Source organism: Nematostella vectensis, chromosome 3 (assembly GCF_932526225.1).
Source record: "Nematostella vectensis chromosome 3, jaNemVect1.1, whole genome shotgun sequence".
NCBI lineage: Eukaryota > Metazoa > Cnidaria > Anthozoa > Actiniaria > Edwardsiidae > Nematostella > Nematostella vectensis.
This window is the reverse complement of record NC_064036.1, coordinates 7,928,853-7,947,112: the sequence shown is the minus strand read 5'-3', so window position 1 is coordinate 7,947,112 and position 18,260 is coordinate 7,928,853. Positions and strand designations below refer to the sequence as shown.

Below are 18,260 nucleotides of genomic sequence, written 5' to 3'. Positions count from 1 at the left end.
GCGATACCGGTAACAGTCTACACCCCTTGGTCGTTGTTTGCTATTGATGTCAACAGAAAAAATAATGATTTTAATGTAATAGCTTATTTTATTTTACAGGATAGGAACAAGCCCTAAAAAAGATAATAATTGTCCGACCCAGACTTCTCACTCGTTACGAGCTTGCGTGACATAGCAAGGTTTGCGGGTTTGTCACGCTAGTTAGCATTTTCCAGCACGTGATAAGGTAAATAATGCGGCGTCCGTAACGTAGGTGTGGCAAAGATTCAAAGGCTTCTGATTGGTGCTATTACGCTTACGCTCTCCCACGCTTGTCAGTCACTTCCAACACCTGTCAATCAAGCCTCGTTCTCATGTCCCTGTCCGCTTCGCTGACTACTTGATCGAAAGGGAACTTCATTTCTACGCGGATTGTGCAGAAAACAACGTGAATTAGGCTGTGATAAAACACACACACGCTCACGATTCGCTCTTGAGAGCAAAGTGAGATGACTTCCCTGTTGCCTTTTACTCCTCCAGTTGTGAAGCGGCTTCTGGGTTGGAAGCGAGGAGGCGATGAGGACGACAAATGGGCAGAGAAAGCTGTCAAGAGTTTGGTAAAGAAACTCAAGAAAACCGGCGGTTTGGAAGAACTAGAAAAAGCCATAACAAATCCCGGGGTTGCTACTAAGTGTGTGACGATTCCTCGGAGCCTGGATGGTAGATTGCAAGTCTCACATCGAAAGGGATTGCCACATGTTATATACTGTCGACTATGGCGCTGGCCTGATCTCCAGAGTCATCACGAATTGAGGCCAATCGAAGCCTGCGAATTCGCCTTCAGCTTGAAAAAGGAAGAAGTGTGTGTCAATCCTTTCCACTACCAGCGGGTTGAGACTCCAGGTAGGTAGCCATCCGCATGTTGGGCTGCACTCCATGCTATCTAGCCGGATAACGAGCCAAGTCAGTTTGCTGCCGCTAGCACTCTGATCGCGCGATGTTGTGTTGTCGTATGGAGATCAGCCGTCATCCAAATATGCTCACATCCACTCGACAAAATCTTTTGAATCAAACTACAAAACCGTGTTCCGAAACAAATGATGGTGACAAACGCATGGATTCTGTATTGGCTATGACTTGATAGAATGTCGTTGCCGCTTATAGGGAAATACGGTGCTTTTGTATTCGAGGGCTAACGACCAACATTTAGTACTTTTCACGCACTGGTAGGTAAATCGAGGTTTTCAAATCGGTATAGTACTACCACTACCGCAGAGTTCCGTTCGATCCCAGATTAACATTCCCCAAACTACAAACGTAGACCTTTTCATCTTATTCAACAAAATAATATTACGTTGGGACTATTTCAGACAAGTAACTAAAATCAATTCGAACTTCCCATTTCATTAGCTACAGTGTTTTGCGTTCGATTGTCAGATGAGTCCTTCAAGTTTCCATGGGCCGGCATATGAGCCGATTTTTAGCTTGAACTTGATTCAGTTTATACTTGTCTTTCGTACGATAAATAATTTTTAGTTTATACTTGTATGTTCTAATTGAAACAAGCGCAAAAGTTTGTTAAATCGTGTGAATAATTACTTATATCGTTCTCCGTTGTTTGAAGCTAAGTTTCGCAGCAGCCTCGTGGTTTCGACTCGAAATTTTGTTTGATTTGCTCTCTTAAAGTATTCAACTCAAGATTTGTCGTATCCACAGAGCAAGTTGTTTTCATATGCGTTAGCACTATGTTTGCTGTTTATCTAGAGTATGATTGAAGCGCCTTTTAGCATGTCTAGTGGTCTTGTTTAGGTTTTACGGGTTCTTTATCTTTGCGCGCAGCTCGTTCGAATCTCGCATGTGATTTTTGTGTTCTCTCAGTGTTTCGCTAGCTGTCTCTTTTGCGTACCATATCCAAAAGATTTCTTATCTTTAACATCTGAACATCACGGCATTCGAAGACTAGAAAGTCTGACTTTACTCTATCGAGTTTTTTGTACAATGTACCTTTACATAACCGCATACCGAAGTTTATAAATAAATAAATTTGTGTTGAAACAAGTACCTCAATTTTCGTTATTGAGTTCTCGTTCTATTTACGGACTTCCTTTCTCTGAGGAATTCCTTCTTGCATTGGTCATTTCCTCTTATTTGGGTGTGTAATTTCCATCCTTTACCTCAATTCTCCCTTGTCAACCGAAGACGTTTCTTCCCTTCATTTTTTCGCTATTTTTTTCTAACGTATCAACCATCAAAGTCAATATTTTGAGTACATTTTTTCAATCCATTATGTTTTCTTGTTCTGCTTCGCGTTTTTACCTGGGCTGTTGAATACAAAATGGTTTACTCTTTGTATAACTGTTTCACGTTTGGGGGTCTTTTTTTCAAGACCCCCTAAAATTGTTTAAAAGCTTATCTTTGAAAGGTGACTTTTGTGTAGTAAATATTTTCCTATAAACACTCTATACAATCCAAAGTTGAACAATGCTCTTCTTCGAGTTCAAATGGCCTTTGTTACCAAGCATATACATATCTGAATTAGCCTTATATCCATGTATTTATTATTTACGTGAACTTTCTTTACGGATTACAATTTGACTATCTTAAATGACCGACTCTGTTTTGAAAGAGGCTGATTTCTATCTATCAATCTATTAGGAGCCAATGAGTCATCACCCTGTGTTTAAGTGATGTGAGTTTGGAATAAAAAGCAACCAGATTTATAGATTTTGGCTACAATGATTATTTCTTCCTTTTTTAACTTGAAAAATGGAATGCAATAAGTCAAAGTCCGTATTTGTAAATATATCACATTAACTTGGATATTTCTTATTTTGTTTTTTAGTTCTTCCACCAGTGTTAGTCCCCAGACAACAGTCAGATGTCCCGCATGAGCTGCCTATTCTTCCCGAGTACACTAGGCCAGAGAATGTCCCATTCCCAACGCAAGAGCCAACAAATTCTCAGTACCACATTCAACCAGGTAATAAGAGATTGGATTGTATCTTTAAATTCATTAGCTATCACTGAGATATGATGATGACCAAAGCTATATGTCCTGGAATGAGGATGTCAATTTTTCTGAATCATGACTGATTCAAATTTTTGGACCAATGGGGATGCAATTAACCATGGAGGGGGTAGTAGGAAAATAAAATCAGGGTTACCATTGAAGAGAACTAGAATGTTTTTTTTTTTTAGCAAAATTACAAACAGCCTGATAAGTCCACCTCTAAAACTAAAAAAATAGTTTAAATTCTGCATGGGTGTTTTTTTTTTTTGTGTGTGTATAGTATATGTTGTTAAAAAGTAGGCCTGGACGGTGAATGGTACCAATCAATCATTCCTTTGTTTTTGTTTACATTTGATAATACAAGTTTTCTGTAGTATTAATTAAATTTCATTACATTCTGGGCTATACTGCAAAACGTTGAAATACAAAGTGATTATAATTGTAACTGCTGGCTGTGATTTGCTTCAATTTGTTATGAACTCAGTTTGGTCAGTATGAACTCAGTTTGGTCAGTATGAACTCAGTTTTGTCAGTATGAACTCAGTTTGGTCAGTTTAAACTCAGTTTGGTCAGTTTAAACTCAGTTGGGTCGGTATAAACTCAGTTTTGGTCAGTATGAACTCAGTTTTGTCAGTATGAACTCAGTTTTATCAGTATGAACTAAGTTTGGTTGGTATGAACTTAGTTTGGTCAGTATGAACCAAGCCAGCTCAATAGAAACAGTAGAAACCTACTTTTATTTATTATTGATTCTTAACACATTTACCCCTCAACTAGCATGTACCGGCTTTGAGAAGAACCTACAACCCCAAAAATCATAAATGCAAAATAAACAAGATAAAGATACTTAGGCATCATGCTATGTAAGGGATAAAGGTTCTTGAAGATATGCATAAGTCCAAGGTGATAGATCTAATCACTAGCTTATTTGACAAATTTCAAATCGAACAAGGAAAAACAGCAAAACCAACCCTCTCAACAAAACGTGAAAAATTCCACACAGGGGAAAGAGATCAGCAAACACAGCTCAAGACACAAAGAGACACCTTCATTCTGATCTTCCAGGTCTGTTTCCATGGCCTCCAAACACAATGTCCATTCTGTGAAGGCATCTGAAACCATCTTGCTCTCATAACAGATTGCAAAGCATTCTGGGTGATATGTGGGAAAGGGGAGGGCCAGTCAAAAAGCCTCTCACAACAGTCACACAGTTTTTTTTATTTCTTTTCGCCCTATAGTCAAACAAATCAATTCCAGGTCAGACAGACCCAGAATAGCCATGTAAACAATCAATTTGGTTTCAGAAAAGACAGCATTTAAGAGAGCTGTGGTGATTAATAAGAAAATTATTTTCTCATCAAGGCAAAGCCAAACAAGAAAAAATTCCAGCGAATCCACCTTTGCTTGCAAATATCCATAAGCACAAGGGATTAGAGATGGGACCACAAATCAATGTTGGAAAGCTTGGATATCACTCACTAGGTGCACTTTCAAGCTCTCAACAAAGTTGCTAGCTAGCTAGATAGTTTTATCTTTGTCAACCTTGAGGAAACATACTAATATCTTCATAAAACATCCCTTTTTTAAACCACTGGGTTTGGAAAACTCAAATAATTGTGAAAGGCTATGGTCACCATTCTAGATAACCATGTAATTTTTTAATAAGGTGGTGGGGGAGGGGGGTGGAGACATCCATCCTCATTGAGTTGAAGTCATTGAGTTGAAGTCATCATGTCTGTTAAGACTACATCAGTTTCATTATCTATAACTGTTTTATCTTTCAGGTACACCAACAGATTACATATCAGATGATGCATGTTCTGATATGTCAGGTGAACACAGTCAGCAGAATATGCAAATTGGTAAATTTTATTTATTTATTATTTGCAGGCTTTGCTCTTTAATTACGAAATTTACGCATCTGTCTAGATAGCTATTAGAATTTTATATTTTTAGACTATCCCAGAGCTCCGTCAATATTTAGCAATATTGGCTGTCTGATAGCCTGCCCTGAGGGAACCTTTTGTCATGCATGATGTTTGCAGATAATTAGTTAACTCTATTTTCTAAGCACATCTTTCACTACTGACCCTTGTATGCTAAGTCGATGATAAGACCTTACATCTAAATACAGCAGATACTGTACTTGCAAAATACAGGATTGCTTCATTCTTATTAGGCCTGTAGAACCTCACTTTGTAAAGCCTTTGGGGTGATATTTTGTGTATATATACAAAAGTTGTAGGTTTACCTACAAGTTGTTCAACTTGTCCTATTTTTTTTTAGTTTAAACTTGATACAATGTATTGTACTTTCCAAATTTGGTTAGAAAAAAAGTAGAGTTCCAACAATGTTCTAGCCCTACACTCCTGGCCTTCCAGCTTCAGCTTCTTCAGCATTCTTCTTCCCTTGTTTCCTTATGTGAAAATACCTCTGTTTGGTCAATAGGCCACTAACCCTGCCTAATGTTTTCAGATCAGCAACTGTCACCAGCTCCAGATAGCAATAACCTTATTGGTAAGCCCACATTTACTGTATGTGCGAATAGTAGTTGTCTCATAGCTGTCAACTCACCCGCATTGGGAGGATGTCACAAGATTTTGGATCTCATCATAAGCCTAATTTTTGTAATGCATTCCTCTATATTCCCCCGCTTTGGCTCTCTTAGTTTTTTTCAGATATTTACTGTATTTTACCCATTTCACAAGATTTCTGACCAAGTTGGGTTGACAGCTATGTTGTCTCCATTATTTATTTGTTTATTTACTGTTTTGGTTTCTTTTTCTATATACCCGTACCTATACCACACAGGTTTTATTTACATCATAAGAGAATTGAGATTACAAGTACGCTCTGATTTGTCGATATGAAGGTCATGTGATGACTCTGGCCAAAACAGTGATGGGAATTCTTGCATCAGTCAACCTGTGAATTTTGGCGAACTTTTGCTATTTATCACTAAAAATATCATTCTTCAAGGGAGAGAAAATATGTCTTATATGTCAAATAATTGTTTCAATTTTCAAACTGTCTTCTGCATGTGCACTGACATATACTTACGAGCATGCACTATAACCTACGGCTCCCCTTCTCTGAAACTCTCCCAAACAAAAATGCATCGGTTTTTTAAACGCTATGAAGGCATGCAAAGAATATTTTAATTCTTAAATAGACTGATTATCACATTTTTTACAGTGTTGCTAGTGAAAAAAAATGTACATCATTCTCAATTGTTGTTTTACAATTGAAATCTTTCTTGTATTGTTATCCCCAGATGCACAGCCTATACAGTATACAGAGCCAACATACTGGTGCTCCATTTCTTATTATGAAATGAATACACGTGTAGGGGAGACTTTCCATGCCTCTCAACCCAGCTTGACTGTAGATGGCTTCACAGACCCCTCAAGTTCAGACCGTTTTTGTCTTGGACTTTTGTCTAACATTAACCGTAATCCGCCCATTGAAATGACGCGGAAACATATCGGCAAGGGTGTACGTCTCTACTATATTGGCGGAGAAGTGTTTGCAGAATGCTTAAGTGATAGCAGTATATTTGTACAGAGTCCAAACTGCAACCAAAGATATAACTGGCACCCTGCCACGGTCTGTAAGATCCCACCTGGCTGCAACCTTAAGATCTTCAACAATCAAGAGTTCGCACAGCTCCTATCACAGTCTGTCAATCAAGGCTTTGAGGCTGTTTACGCGTTGACACGGATGTGCACAATACGCATGTCATTTGTTAAGGGCTGGGGTGCGGAATACCGCCGGCAGACTGTCACCAGCACTCCATGCTGGATCGAACTGCACCTTAATGGCCCTCTACAGTGGCTGGATAAAGTCTTGACGCAGATGGGGTCACCCTCTGCCCCCTGCTCCTCTGTCTCGTGATCTATGAGACCACGCCCAAGGACACTGACTGTGCTGAGTGGGACTCCCAAAAGATAACTATTTTAGATGGGCACTACGTTGGTGCTGAAGTTTGGTTTCCATTTTTTATGCTCTTATATTTTATTCTATGTATAGGCATTTTATCAAGACAAAAGGGTTCGACGTATGTATTAGGCCTCATCGCAACTGTTATTGTTTCAAATGTATCTGTAACACTCTGTGAGGCAGTCTTCAGTCTTGGCTTGCTGTCATGCAAGTTTGTGTGTGCCATGACTTGGGTATTTCCTGCTAATCTCACTCAGTGGTGACTTGGGCACTGAGCCCGTTAAACAGGCGATCTGCATGGGTTTAAGTGGAAAGAGGATTTCGACTCAGTAACTCACAAATCAAATGCTCGTTTTACCGCCCAGTCTCAATAGACTCAACTATCTTAGAAAATGGAAAAATAAGAAGAAGTTGTATAAAAAAGACTCAACTATCAAACTTTTTAGAAAGTTTTTTTTAAATAAAAGGAATCTGGTCTTGAAATAATAGCCTATTTACACCCCGCCGCCAAGGCGCTAAAACGAGCATTTACGACACCGACATCTAAAAGTAATACTTTCAACAGTTAACGTTTCAAATTATTCAAAGGTACACATTTAATGCCTAGTAAATAGTAAACATACTGATTATATTTTACTGACACGAAAGTAACTGACATTATTAATTATTAAATGAAAGTTGATCGCTAACGGTCAAGTTGTCAGCAAAAGATGCGTGCGTTTCCGTTGTAACGCATCTGGCTCCTCACTACACACCGTTTTCTCTCAGGGTCGCTATGATATTCATCCAGAAGTTGTTTGATGTTGTCATGTTGATAATAACCCTCCTATGAGGAATCCACATTAGTGGCTAAAGAGTTGAGTCTTGTTTCAAGTTCGATGGTTAGACACCCTTTCCTGTGAAAACTAAATCCGATTTGAGGTGGATTACTTAATATTGTGCCATAGTAAAAATTAGAATCGTGACACTTAATGTGCTCCACTAGATATGTATTTTGAGCCGGACGTGTTGTGTCGTATTACATCAAACTGGTACTGGTAGGCAGGATGTCTGTTGATAAAAAAGCAATAAACTGTAGATAGTCTGTTAACCTGTTGTTGATCTCAGGGGATTTATGGTGACCCTCCAGAAGAACCCGCTTCTCACATTGTCAGGCGAATTTTCTTATCTCTTATTTTATCTGTTGATCGAAATCTTGATATATTTTCAAAAGAGTTCAATCAGGTCATGCTCTTCGCCCTCTAGCAAGCATGTTTCAGACATTTACGAATGTGTATGATCCCAGAAAGGATCGATCCGTTATCAGAGGCCAAACCTGGAGGTGGGGCAAAAATTCAGTGAATGTATAAAAATAAACGTCTGGAATCAGCACTGACTGCAACCTCAGCGGGAGGGAGGTGGGTGTAGATATTTTCTATACAGTTTTGAATAACAATTAAGACAGCAGAAAGTCGGGAACAGTGTTGATGTCGTACTAAGACAAAATTTTATTAACTGTTAACGACAAAATCATAATACTTCATGTCCCACGTGGTGTAATCCGGTGCAATATCAGGCAAGGCTGACTCGGCGAGGTCCTCATACTCTAACTCAGTGAACGCCTCCTCGTAAAAATGTCTCTCCTGAGCTGTCACTATAGAGTCGTCTGAAATGCTAGGTACAAGTTCATAGTCGGAGTCCACTGATGGAAGTCCGAGCGAATCAATGGAGGATGCTTGATTCGTTGCAGTATATTTCGAGTGGTCCACGTCGTTATAGTCGCTATTTTCAACAATTTCTTCCTGCTCGTTTGCAAGCGTGTCATGACTGAGATTCGCCAAGCTCCAGTTATCTTCAATATCGGCCTCAGGTGCACCTTCCACATCGCTTTTAAGGTGCGAACTAGTCTCTTGCTCTTCGATGAATCCTGTTGAGTCATCATCCCCAAATCTGGCATATGTGATATCGCGTCTACGAAACGGTGACAATTTTATACCTGCTAACGAAGCTATAATACGTACTAACTGTATAACAGTGTTAACAAGTATATCAATAAGTGATTTAACTGTGGAAAGTCCTGCTGTGAAGCACCAGGCACATGCAAATGACACAACACGTGGAATACACGTGTGACTAAGAAATCCCGACTCAATCAGAGCGACCAATAGCAACGCACCAAACATCACTCCGCCGAGGAATGGGACGAGACAGGCTAGCGGTATCAGAAGGCTTGCTAAGGCACACGTGACGGCTCCGGTAAGGGCAGGGTTTTTAATCAGTATTGCCGAGAGCGATTCCAGGGGACGAACACGGGGACAGGGAATCTTGGCTAAGTCCACCATAATGTCGGTAAACAACACCAAGCTCGATCCCCTTCGAAGATCACCCATTATTGCTGATATTCGGGTCCTGCTGATATAAGAGAAAAAATTGCTTGAATTTCTGTTCACGGAAAGCCTAGTTGCCCTAAATTATTAAAGCTTGATCATACTTAAATCTAAATGTCTATTTACGAATATTCCTATTCCTTGGCTTTTATCACACAGCGACACTTTGAATGGATTTAGAATATCCCCTTAGCAATGCTTAGTAGTAACACCGAAAGACAAGTGAAAGTCAAGTAATTGGACGAACAGCGCCCGCGCAACGGAAGAGAAGAGTCGCTATGCTCTTGGCTTCGAAATAACACCAGTATCCAAACTATATTTCTATACTTACCTATCTTGCCATGTTAGACAGTATTATGAATTCTTATCGCTACACCGTTTCCATCGACTTTCCATTGACTCTATGGATCGTTCCAACGCTACGGTCGACAGCTACTGTTCTAGAATATTTTAAGTACGTCATAAATAGGAGTGGGTGCGTGCACAGTTCGCCCCAGTCCTACCGGTCCAGGGAAGAAGACATCAACTCACTGCAGACAGAGCGATACATTGGTTCGCGGGCGGTGCTAGGTGTATATTCCCTTTCAAGTTGAAAATAAAATCTATATTTTTTGCCAGTCTCACACACAATACGCGAAATAAAAAGCAAGAAATAAGCAATAAGATCCATCTGGCCCGCGGGCGAGTGTAGCGATGTAAAACTCTTGGCAGGAGATATACAACCTCGGAAGTTTCTCGGGAAACAAAAGATGTTATCGTTGGGATAGCTAGACGCACAGAATAAAATAAAAGCGCACGTGCAAGGTCGTTAGCAAAGGAAGACCCCGGTGGAATTACTAAAAAGCCGTGAAAACAAGGGGAATATCTGCGCACGCCCGTCTAAAAGCACGGCGAGCCACACACATGGCGCTAACTGCTATATGATCAATCATCTAGGGATGAAAAGAGGATTGAACAAGTTGGGTAGTTGATAAATTCAAAACTCAAAAACCTCCAAGCGGAGCTGAAAGAACTATGGAGCTGAAAGGACTAGGAAATAAACAAAAGAGTATATTTAATAGTATCACAGCAGCACAATTAGTTAAGTGCATGACAGCAGTACAATACAGCAGTGGCAGATCCGTGGGTCCCAGCCCCTTTTGAGCGAGAATTTTGGAGGCGAAACAGATTAACCCAAGCGCGTACAAAAGATTGGCTGAGGAGTGCGCAGTCATAGTAATCATTTGGAAAAAGCATATTTTGGCCGCCAAGTGGGGGTGCTTGCGCACCCCCTGTGTACGTGCATGTAACCTCCTGCCATATTTTTATATATTGCTTTTCCCCTTCCCCCTTTAGGGGTTGTGTTCTTAAGAGAAATCCTGAGCCCACCCCAGCATTGAATCGCATTACAGCAGTAACACATTAGGGACTTTAGGATGCTACAACGGCAACGGAGGTAACATTTAATCGCTTGGCGACAAATTCCAAATTAGTTTCGATGAAATTACCTAGACTTTATATTCAGGAACTAACAGAAATTAACAGTAAGCTTCTTTCTAGGATAGGAAACAGAGAAAAGTGAATTTATACTCCAACCGCACCACGTACTCGCCAGACCGTAAAACTTGGAATTTCACGTCGTGTTTTGGCGGAGAACGGTTGGAAATCTATCAGACAAAACGCATTTTCACGTGGAACCTTTCAATTTGCAAATTAATTCCATTGTTTTCTCCCGTCGCCGTACTCGTATCTTTAAGTCCCTATTATGTTTTTTTTCTCGGAGCGCGCAGTTTCTAATCACTTTACGCAATTGAATAAAAGGATGCACTGCAGGTACACTAAACCTATGATCTAAATCATATTGGCATATCTTTTACATATTTATGCAAATACATACACATACACAAGAAAGCCCCAGGGAAGGAGTGATATCTCCCTAGCTATCATATTAAAAATACTATTCTGGTATGAAACTATAGATATACAACTACAGAATACTCTTTTTCTGGAGGAGGCAGCAAGTCACCCAGGCTCGTACTCAGAGGGGTGCAGGGGGCGCAAACGCACCCCCCCCCCCCCCCCCCCCCCCCCCCCCCCCCCCCCCCCCCCCCACACACACACACACACACACACACACACACACACACGGCCGTAAGTCCATTTTCGGTTCCCAATGGACGTGCTATTTGTAAACAAAACCATAAAGCATAAGCTAGATCACTCTGGTATGTAGCCAAATCCGACAATAAACGTCCCGTGGAGATACTGCAAACCATAAAAAAATCCCTTTTTGTTCTTTCGGGGGTGGCCAGATTTTCATCAGAGAACTAATTCTATCCCTCTCCCCGGAAAAGTTAGGTCCACTTTTTCGGATTTCACCCGCCCCCCTAGAAAAATCCTGGGTACGGGCCTACCATCATCATTTTATCGCATCTTCTTCATGCAAGATGTGTAAAACCATGTCCACCTTGATAGGTTTGGGAAGTAAGCCTGTGCAATGTTAGAATCATGCCATCCGATTAAAATGAACTTAACCAGCAAACCAGTATGGCTATATCAACCAAAACTGTGATCTATGCTAATTATCTGACTTAAGGTAGCATGTCACACCCTACAAACTAGCTATTACTGACACTGTACCATCCTTATTATTAAAAAGTACATTTCCCTATTTCTTCCTCTTTCTTCCAGTTCTTGATAGAAGCAAATTGTGAGCCTCAAGTACTCTATTACATGTTCAATACAAAAGAATGGGCCATCTATTATAGGTTAAAGCAAAGTTATTCTTATGATTATTCGAATTTGAGTCCAGGCCAGAGAAACAATTTCTTTGTCAGTGTTGTTTCTGGTTGTGATACTTGCTTGTTTCCAATATCTCCTTGCCTGTTGACCTCACGGTTGACCCTAGTCAGCATACTCAAAACATCTTCAGAGCCAGAGTGCAAAGCAAAGGTAGTAACCAAGGCCCGGATAAATCTGCTTCCATCTGCTGTATTTCTAAAAGATGCATGACCTCCTACAGTGGAATATGCCAATAGAAAATCTGCCATCTCTGCTGTACTGGCTCCTTTATTATGGGGTGACAAATCAAATTTGTAGGGTGTTTCTTGATGCTCCTCAGGGGGTTTAGGTCCATCCTGAACAATGGTACCAAAATCCTTTTTTTCTCCCCGACAAGCTTGGATAAAAAACAACTTGGGTTTTCCTGCAAGTGAGCGGCAAAGTGCATTGCTGAATCTCTTCCTTATTTCATTAATCTTTAATTCACCTCCATCAGAAGTGTAAATAAAATCTTCTTTTCCATGACTCATGAGGAATATTGCAAGACAGTCATATTGGCTGTAATCCTTCAGTGCCAACTTATTGACTGCTGCTTTTGTTTCGTCATAAGAAAGATCCAAATAAGGTTCTGGGACCTCAAAGTCATAAGCTTTCCAAAGACGAACCAAGGATGCAGTATCCTTGTCTGATCCTAAACGTTCATCAAATTTTTCCGATGGAAACTTCAAACTAGAATCAAACTTTTTATAATTGAATATCACAGCATAGCCTTTGGGAGAACTTGTCATTTTGTACACTTCATCCAGTTCTTCAGGATAGTATCTTGTTTCCTCAAAGTTTGTTGGCTTGACAATGAAAGTGTCTTGATCGTCGAAGCTTTCTGATGGACTGGCAGCTATGGAGAATAGATAAACAATTACAATCAGTACATTATTGTGTAACACAACTGCAACACTAATTTTGGAAAAACTACAATTCATACTCACAAGACTTTAAGGCCAAATACTTCATTTTCTCCTCCATTTTCTGAAAATGTAGGTTGACCTCTGGATCAGCCTGCTTTGAAGGAATATCTGTGTAAAAATATAATTTCAAATTGAGAGGATGGCTATCAGGTTCTTTACCTGCGGCAACTGAATCTCTGCCAATTCAAAATCCTTGTCTCGTTTGAAAATAGAAAGTAGTCAATCAACCATCTCAACCAATCAATGGCTTTGATGTTCTCACTGCCGTGTCATAAACCATTTTATTGCACAAAGCAAGGAAATTGATTGGTCATGGTGGTATGATTGACTAAGTGCTATTCCCAGATAAGATATGGATTTGAATTCTTAGTGGTCGTGCAACAATGAATTTGGCTAAAATAACTATAAATTACAACCCATCTCTTAGTAAAGGCATCAAGTACAGTAAAATCATTTTGTCTTTGGGGCAGACCTCGATCTGTTTGCTTAGGTGGAGGGGGCACTTTCTATTCCTTCTAGCTATAGATTGTCCCTCCACAACCTCCCCCCAACACCATACCTGTGAACTCTCTCGCATTAGGCAGGAGTCTCAAGATTTTGGACCCCTTATCCCGCTCTCCCGCGTTAAGCACCAAATCTCCCGCTTTTTAGCGATTTTTACCGCTTCCGAAAAAAAAAAATATTCTAGAGAAAATAGTCATTTTGCCTATTTTCTATTAAAATATTTGAAACAATAATTCCCTTGTGTAGCGCAATTTATCTAACACCCTCGTGAGATCTATAAGTGGATTTGTTTGTGAGAGCTTTCTATACGGCGAATGCCTGCAAGGTTAACCCACCTCTCCCCCAAACAAATAATATAGCCTCCGCATAGCATTATGCAGGCATACTTACTTAAATCTCACGTTAAGTTTACCTTTCTCTGAAGGGGTAGGTGTTCTCAGAATCTCTGCCAGATGTGGTTGACATTCATCTAAGGCCTCCAAGAGAACGGAATAGCTGCTCAAACCCTTCCCGCGCATCAACATAGCAAGTAAAGTTTCCGCTTTGGCTTTCCTCGTCCGTTCACTTCGGACTTCATCCAGTTCATCTTCGTCGAATATCTCCTCTTGGTACAGATAGTTTAAGACTTTCTTCGGCTCCAAATCACGTAAAATTGCCAGATAGTTTCTCTTGAGACGATATCGAATAACTTCTGGTTCCATATTTCGCAGGATTAGAGTTTATTCGAGAGTAAAAGAAAGTTATCATCGACTACCTTAGGGGCATCCCCTTGGTTTGCTTGTTAGTAATCAGGTTAGACGAAGGGACTTTTAACCACAGGTAGCCCATCAAATCAGCAAAGTCAATTCGCAATAATTCTAAAGAAAATAAAGTAATGGAATTAGATCTTGTATATATTTATAATAGCTCTGCTAATTTTCTGAAAAAGTAATAAAAACATCAAAAGCATAATTTGAATGTTGGTTTGGCTTGCGGTGAAATGTATTTTTTAATCCTGAGAAGACTGGAGACTTGTGACGTAACTTTTCCATTATATGACGTAATGATTCGGGGGAACGGTTTCCGCGTCTTCATATCATGCAATACAAGAATATGTTATATGTAATACTTGAGAGGAATTACTAGTTATATGTAATACTTGAGAGGAATTACTATTTTCCCTACTGATACTGAAGTTAAGATAACCATCTTTGATATAGATATTATTTGTGCACGTTGACGCAATTACTAAACTGTAACGTCGTATTATCCGTGAGCCGTATTCAATGCAAACTTGCAAATGAACCAAGTCCATTGTTTTATCATGGATAATACGACGTTTGAACTTAGCCTAACATATGTATTCTCTGTTTTTGCTTCTATAACCAAATTCGCAAAAGTGGTTGTAAAACCGAGCTCACAAATTGTGTTCGAGTAATTTTATACTCTGTTTTCGAGTGCTTTGGATGTGCTCAACAGCAATTACCCCTAAAGAGATTGTACATTAGGTGTGGTTGAAGCAAGGGTCTAAGTCTAAGAGATAGCACTAAAAACAAACACATTTTCCGTATTCCCGAATTCTATTGCGACCATCTAAGTCACCGCCACCGAGCACACCTCTTTTTGACGAAAGTCTGGTTGTTATTAGATAGGATGATCCATTGACGTGAGACTCCCTAAAAGGAATAGCAGAATCGAAAGAATCTTTCAAGCGATAGCTGTTGGATGATCGCCCCGGTCTACTTTTAGGGAGTGTGTGTGTGTGTGTGTGTGTGTGTGTGGGGGGGGGGGGGGGGGGGGGGGGGGGGGGGGAGGGGGAGGGGGGGTTCTTTTATACCCCGAGTCCTTGCACCCTAAGCTCGCGCTTTTTTCGAGTGTCTGAAACCCGATATCGGTCAATGTTTCAAGTGCTTATATATAATATATTGAGTAACAGTGCTTACACGACAAGCGCAGTTTCTATATTTTAGGTATAGTGTTTGATTTTAAAATTAATAGAATAAAATTCTATACTTCCAATAGAGGGTTTGCATGATCACGTGACGTCGTAGCAACGGTTGCTAGGAAGTCACGTGATCGTGCAAGCCCTCTATTGTTTCCAAATCGTATTTATGACATTTGTTCAGAAACAAATAGGAACATTTTTTTTTTCAATCCACTAACATTTTCCCCTTTCCCCCTCTAGATTATGAGATCAACCTAACTGGCCCACACAACCGCTGGCGGCAGCTACCATCATTGCGGATCTGTCAATCACTGGTGGTGACACGATTCCGTCTTCCAGCAAAGCCCCGTCATTTTCGTCTTTGTGACATGCGTAGTAATGAGCTCCCCCGTCCTCCTCGATTACCTTATAATCTTACTTACCAGGGTGGTATTTGGAGCTCTACTTGTCATCTCGTCAATTATATCACGTATTTTATGTGACAAATGCATCCACGACACAGAATCAAATACGCGTCAAGATTATCTGACTACCGCGCGTTTTACAAAGAAAAAGCTGATCGAGTTTGCCCAGTTTACAAAAAGGAAAGTGATCGAATTCATCAAATTTGCATTGTGGGTTCGTGATCGGTGTCTGGCTGTCGCACGTTTTTCAAAGACAAAGATGATCGAGTTTGCCCAGTTTACAAAAAGGAAAGTGATCGAATTCATCAAATTTGCATTGTGGGTTCGTGATCGGTGTCTGGCTGTCGCACGTTTTTCAAAGACAAAGATGACCGAGTTTGCCCAGTTTACAAAGAGAAAAATGATCGATTTCATCACCTTTTCATTGTGGGTTCGTGACTGCTGTATCAATGCTGCCCTATGGACATTTGATCGTTTTCTATTTGCCGCACGTGTCACAAGGAGAAAGATTATCGAGTTTTCCATATTTACAAGGAGAAAAGTGATCGAATTCATCACCTATGCATTGTGCCCGTTCGTGACTGCTTCATCAATGCTGCCCTGTTTACACATGATCGGTTTTTGGCTGTCGCACGTTTCATAAAGAAAGTGGTGGAAACGACGGTCGATACCATAGAGAGTATTCTGGGCTTTTTATTAGACTGCTGGGTACGGCTCGAAGAACGGATAATCGCAGTTACAAGTCCCCATATCCTAAAGCCAGATAATAGATGTGACTACGCGCTGGTGCCCTCCATGATTCGAATATGAAGAGTAATAGAGGAAAAAGGGACTATAAAAGAACTAAGACAGTCTGTAAGCACTATCGTTTTCAAAATTGATGGGAAAAAACGACATGAATAGGCCATTCCATCTATAAGTTTGCGCGCGCCTAACCATAGATACCTATCTCAACTACCAGAATGCAGCGCGGGCTTTTTAAAGCTGACCATCAAACGAAGCGCGCGCTGCATGCCGGTAGTTGAGGAAGGTTCCCATGGTGAGTGCGCACGCATGCTTATAGCTGGAATGGCCTTTTTGTCTGATAAAAAAATGATGCTTACTGAAAAGACCTGGGACTAGTGACGTGTGATTACATTCGTTATGACGTAATGATAAGAAAAGGAGGAGGAGGCGGTACTGATATCACGTGACCGACAGGTTTGGTCCCCTCTTCTACGTTTAGACGGAAACACCCGACAGTACTAGACCATGCATTGTACTAGAGGTGGATTTCAGTTTCAGTTCGTCTTGCGTTAACAGAGAGTAAGTTAGACAAAAACTTTTATCATCCTATCGTGTTTAAAACATCCATTTGAAAAGTGGTGCAGATCTTTGCGCGCGCGTAAAAACCGTCGTCGCGCGCTTGTTATTGACCAAATGGAATTATTTCATATTTCACTTTGATACCTACGCTGACCATGTCTCCACTTTTTGTATCATATAGCTGGAAACGCCTTTAATCAACAATTTTATTAATTTACTCCATTTACAGAAGGCCAATCACACGCAGCCATTTTACACCGAACAATACCGAGACACCAATCATCCGTTTCTATCGGCTAACTGAAGCGAATCACAGAGATACTATCAATCAAATATCCTTAATATAGCGTAAAACTTCCATTCGTCGATGGTTGTTTAACAGTGACTTTTTTTTGTAATTTTAAGTAACAAAAAAGTGGCTGATCGATTTCTTTGCATGTCGCCTTAGGTGGTGAGATCAACCATACTGGACGCTGTCAATCGCCAGCTGCTCCATCATGGCGGACCCATCGGTCATCGATCACACAAGATCGGCCCCGCCTTTAAGAAAAGCCCCCGTCATTTTCATCTCGTTGGCATGCATAGTAACGTGTTCACTCGTACCGCTCGATTACCTCGTCATCTTTTTCACCGGTGTGTTATTGGGAGCTCTGTTTGTTATCGCGTTGATTACCTCACGTATTTTGAGCGACAATAACATCCATGACACCGCACAATGGGCACGTAATCGTATACCATTCGCTGCGCGTTTTACAAGGAGGAAAGTGATCGAATTTGCTTTGTGGATTCGTGACTGCTGCATCACTGCTGCCCTGTTGACAAGTGACGGTTGCCTGTTTTCTGCGCGTTTTACAAAAAGAAAGATGCTCGAGTTTGCCCAGTTTTCAAGGAAAAGAGTTATCGAATTTATCGCCTTTGCATTATGGGCTCGTGACTGCTGCATCAGTGCAGGGCTATGGACGCGAGACCGCTGTATATCTGCCGCGTGTTTCATCTTGAAAGTAGTGGATAGGGTTGTCAATCTCCTCCTGCGTTTTGGGTGCTTCTGTATTGACTGCTTGGTGAGGCTAGAAGAACGGATAATCGCAGCTACAAATCCCCATA

The 18,260-nt window shown here is 40.6% G+C and overlaps 3 protein-coding genes across 5 annotated transcripts; 1 reads left to right on the top strand and 2 right to left on the bottom strand.

The window, feature by feature from the left end:
* Positions 1–348: 348 nt before the first annotated feature.
* Positions 349–8,018, top strand: LOC5511248 (mothers against decapentaplegic homolog 3). The gene is made up of 5 exons (XM_001631607.3): positions 349–882; positions 2,822–2,959; positions 4,774–4,851; positions 5,465–5,506; positions 6,264–8,018. The coding sequence occupies exons 1-5, from the start codon at positions 489–491 to the stop codon at positions 6,881–6,883; spliced, it is 1,272 nt and encodes a 423-aa protein (XP_001631657.1). The 5' UTR covers positions 349–488; the 3' UTR covers positions 6,884–8,018.
* A 373-nt stretch (positions 8,019–8,391) lies between these two features.
* LOC116617655 lies at positions 8,392–9,755 on the bottom strand. 3 transcript variants are annotated; one of them, XM_032380576.2, is made up of 3 exons: positions 9,626–9,755; positions 9,084–9,319; positions 8,392–8,903 (listed from the first exon to the last, which is right to left on the bottom strand). In XM_032380576.2, the coding sequence occupies exons 2-3, from the start codon at positions 9,295–9,297 to the stop codon at positions 8,419–8,421; spliced, it is 699 nt and encodes a 232-aa protein (XP_032236467.2). In that variant the 5' UTR covers positions 9,298–9,319; positions 9,626–9,755; the 3' UTR covers positions 8,392–8,418. The 3 variants fall into 3 exon arrangements, with proteins under 3 accessions (XP_032236467.2, XP_032236465.2, XP_032236466.2); XM_032380574.2 differs by having other exon boundaries at positions 8,392–9,319; XM_032380575.2 differs by having other exon boundaries at positions 8,392–9,316; positions 9,626–9,743.
* Positions 9,756–11,958: 2,203 nt separating this feature from the next.
* Positions 11,959–14,314, bottom strand: LOC5511249 (caspase-6). The gene is made up of 3 exons (XM_001631642.3): positions 13,936–14,314; positions 13,041–13,127; positions 11,959–12,949 (listed from the first exon to the last, which is right to left on the bottom strand). Exons 1-3 carry the CDS (start codon positions 14,222–14,224, stop codon positions 12,066–12,068), a joined length of 1,260 nt encoding a protein of 419 aa, XP_001631692.3. The 5' UTR covers positions 14,225–14,314; the 3' UTR covers positions 11,959–12,065.
* Between the last annotated feature and the right edge of the window lie 3,946 nt (positions 14,315–18,260).

Excerpts from the sequence above, each read along its gene's own strand:
- LOC5511248 (XM_001631607.3), top strand. The coding sequence starts at position 489 with ATGACTTCCCTGTTGCCTTTTACTCCTCCAGTTGTGAAGCGGCTTCTG. Across the intron at positions 2,960-4,773 it reads TCAGTACCACATTCAACCAG|GTACACCAACAGATTACATA; the intron begins GTAATAAGAGAT and ends TTTATCTTTCAG. Across the intron at positions 4,852-5,464 it reads TCAGCAGAATATGCAAATTG|ATCAGCAACTGTCACCAGCT; the intron begins GTAAATTTTATT and ends TAATGTTTTCAG.
- LOC116617655 (XM_032380574.2), bottom strand. The coding sequence starts at position 9,297 with ATGGGTGATCTTCGAAGGGGATCGAGCTTGGTGTTGTTTACCGACATT.
- LOC5511249 (XM_001631642.3), bottom strand. The coding sequence starts at position 14,224 with ATGGAACCAGAAGTTATTCGATATCGTCTCAAGAGAAACTATCTGGCA. Across the intron at positions 13,128-13,935 it reads ACCTACCCCTTCAGAGAAAG|ATATTCCTTCAAAGCAGGCT; the intron begins GTAAACTTAACG and ends ATTTTTACACAG. Across the intron at positions 12,950-13,040 it reads GTATTTGGCCTTAAAGTCTT|CTGCCAGTCCATCAGAAAGC; the intron begins GTGAGTATGAAT and ends TATTCTCCATAG.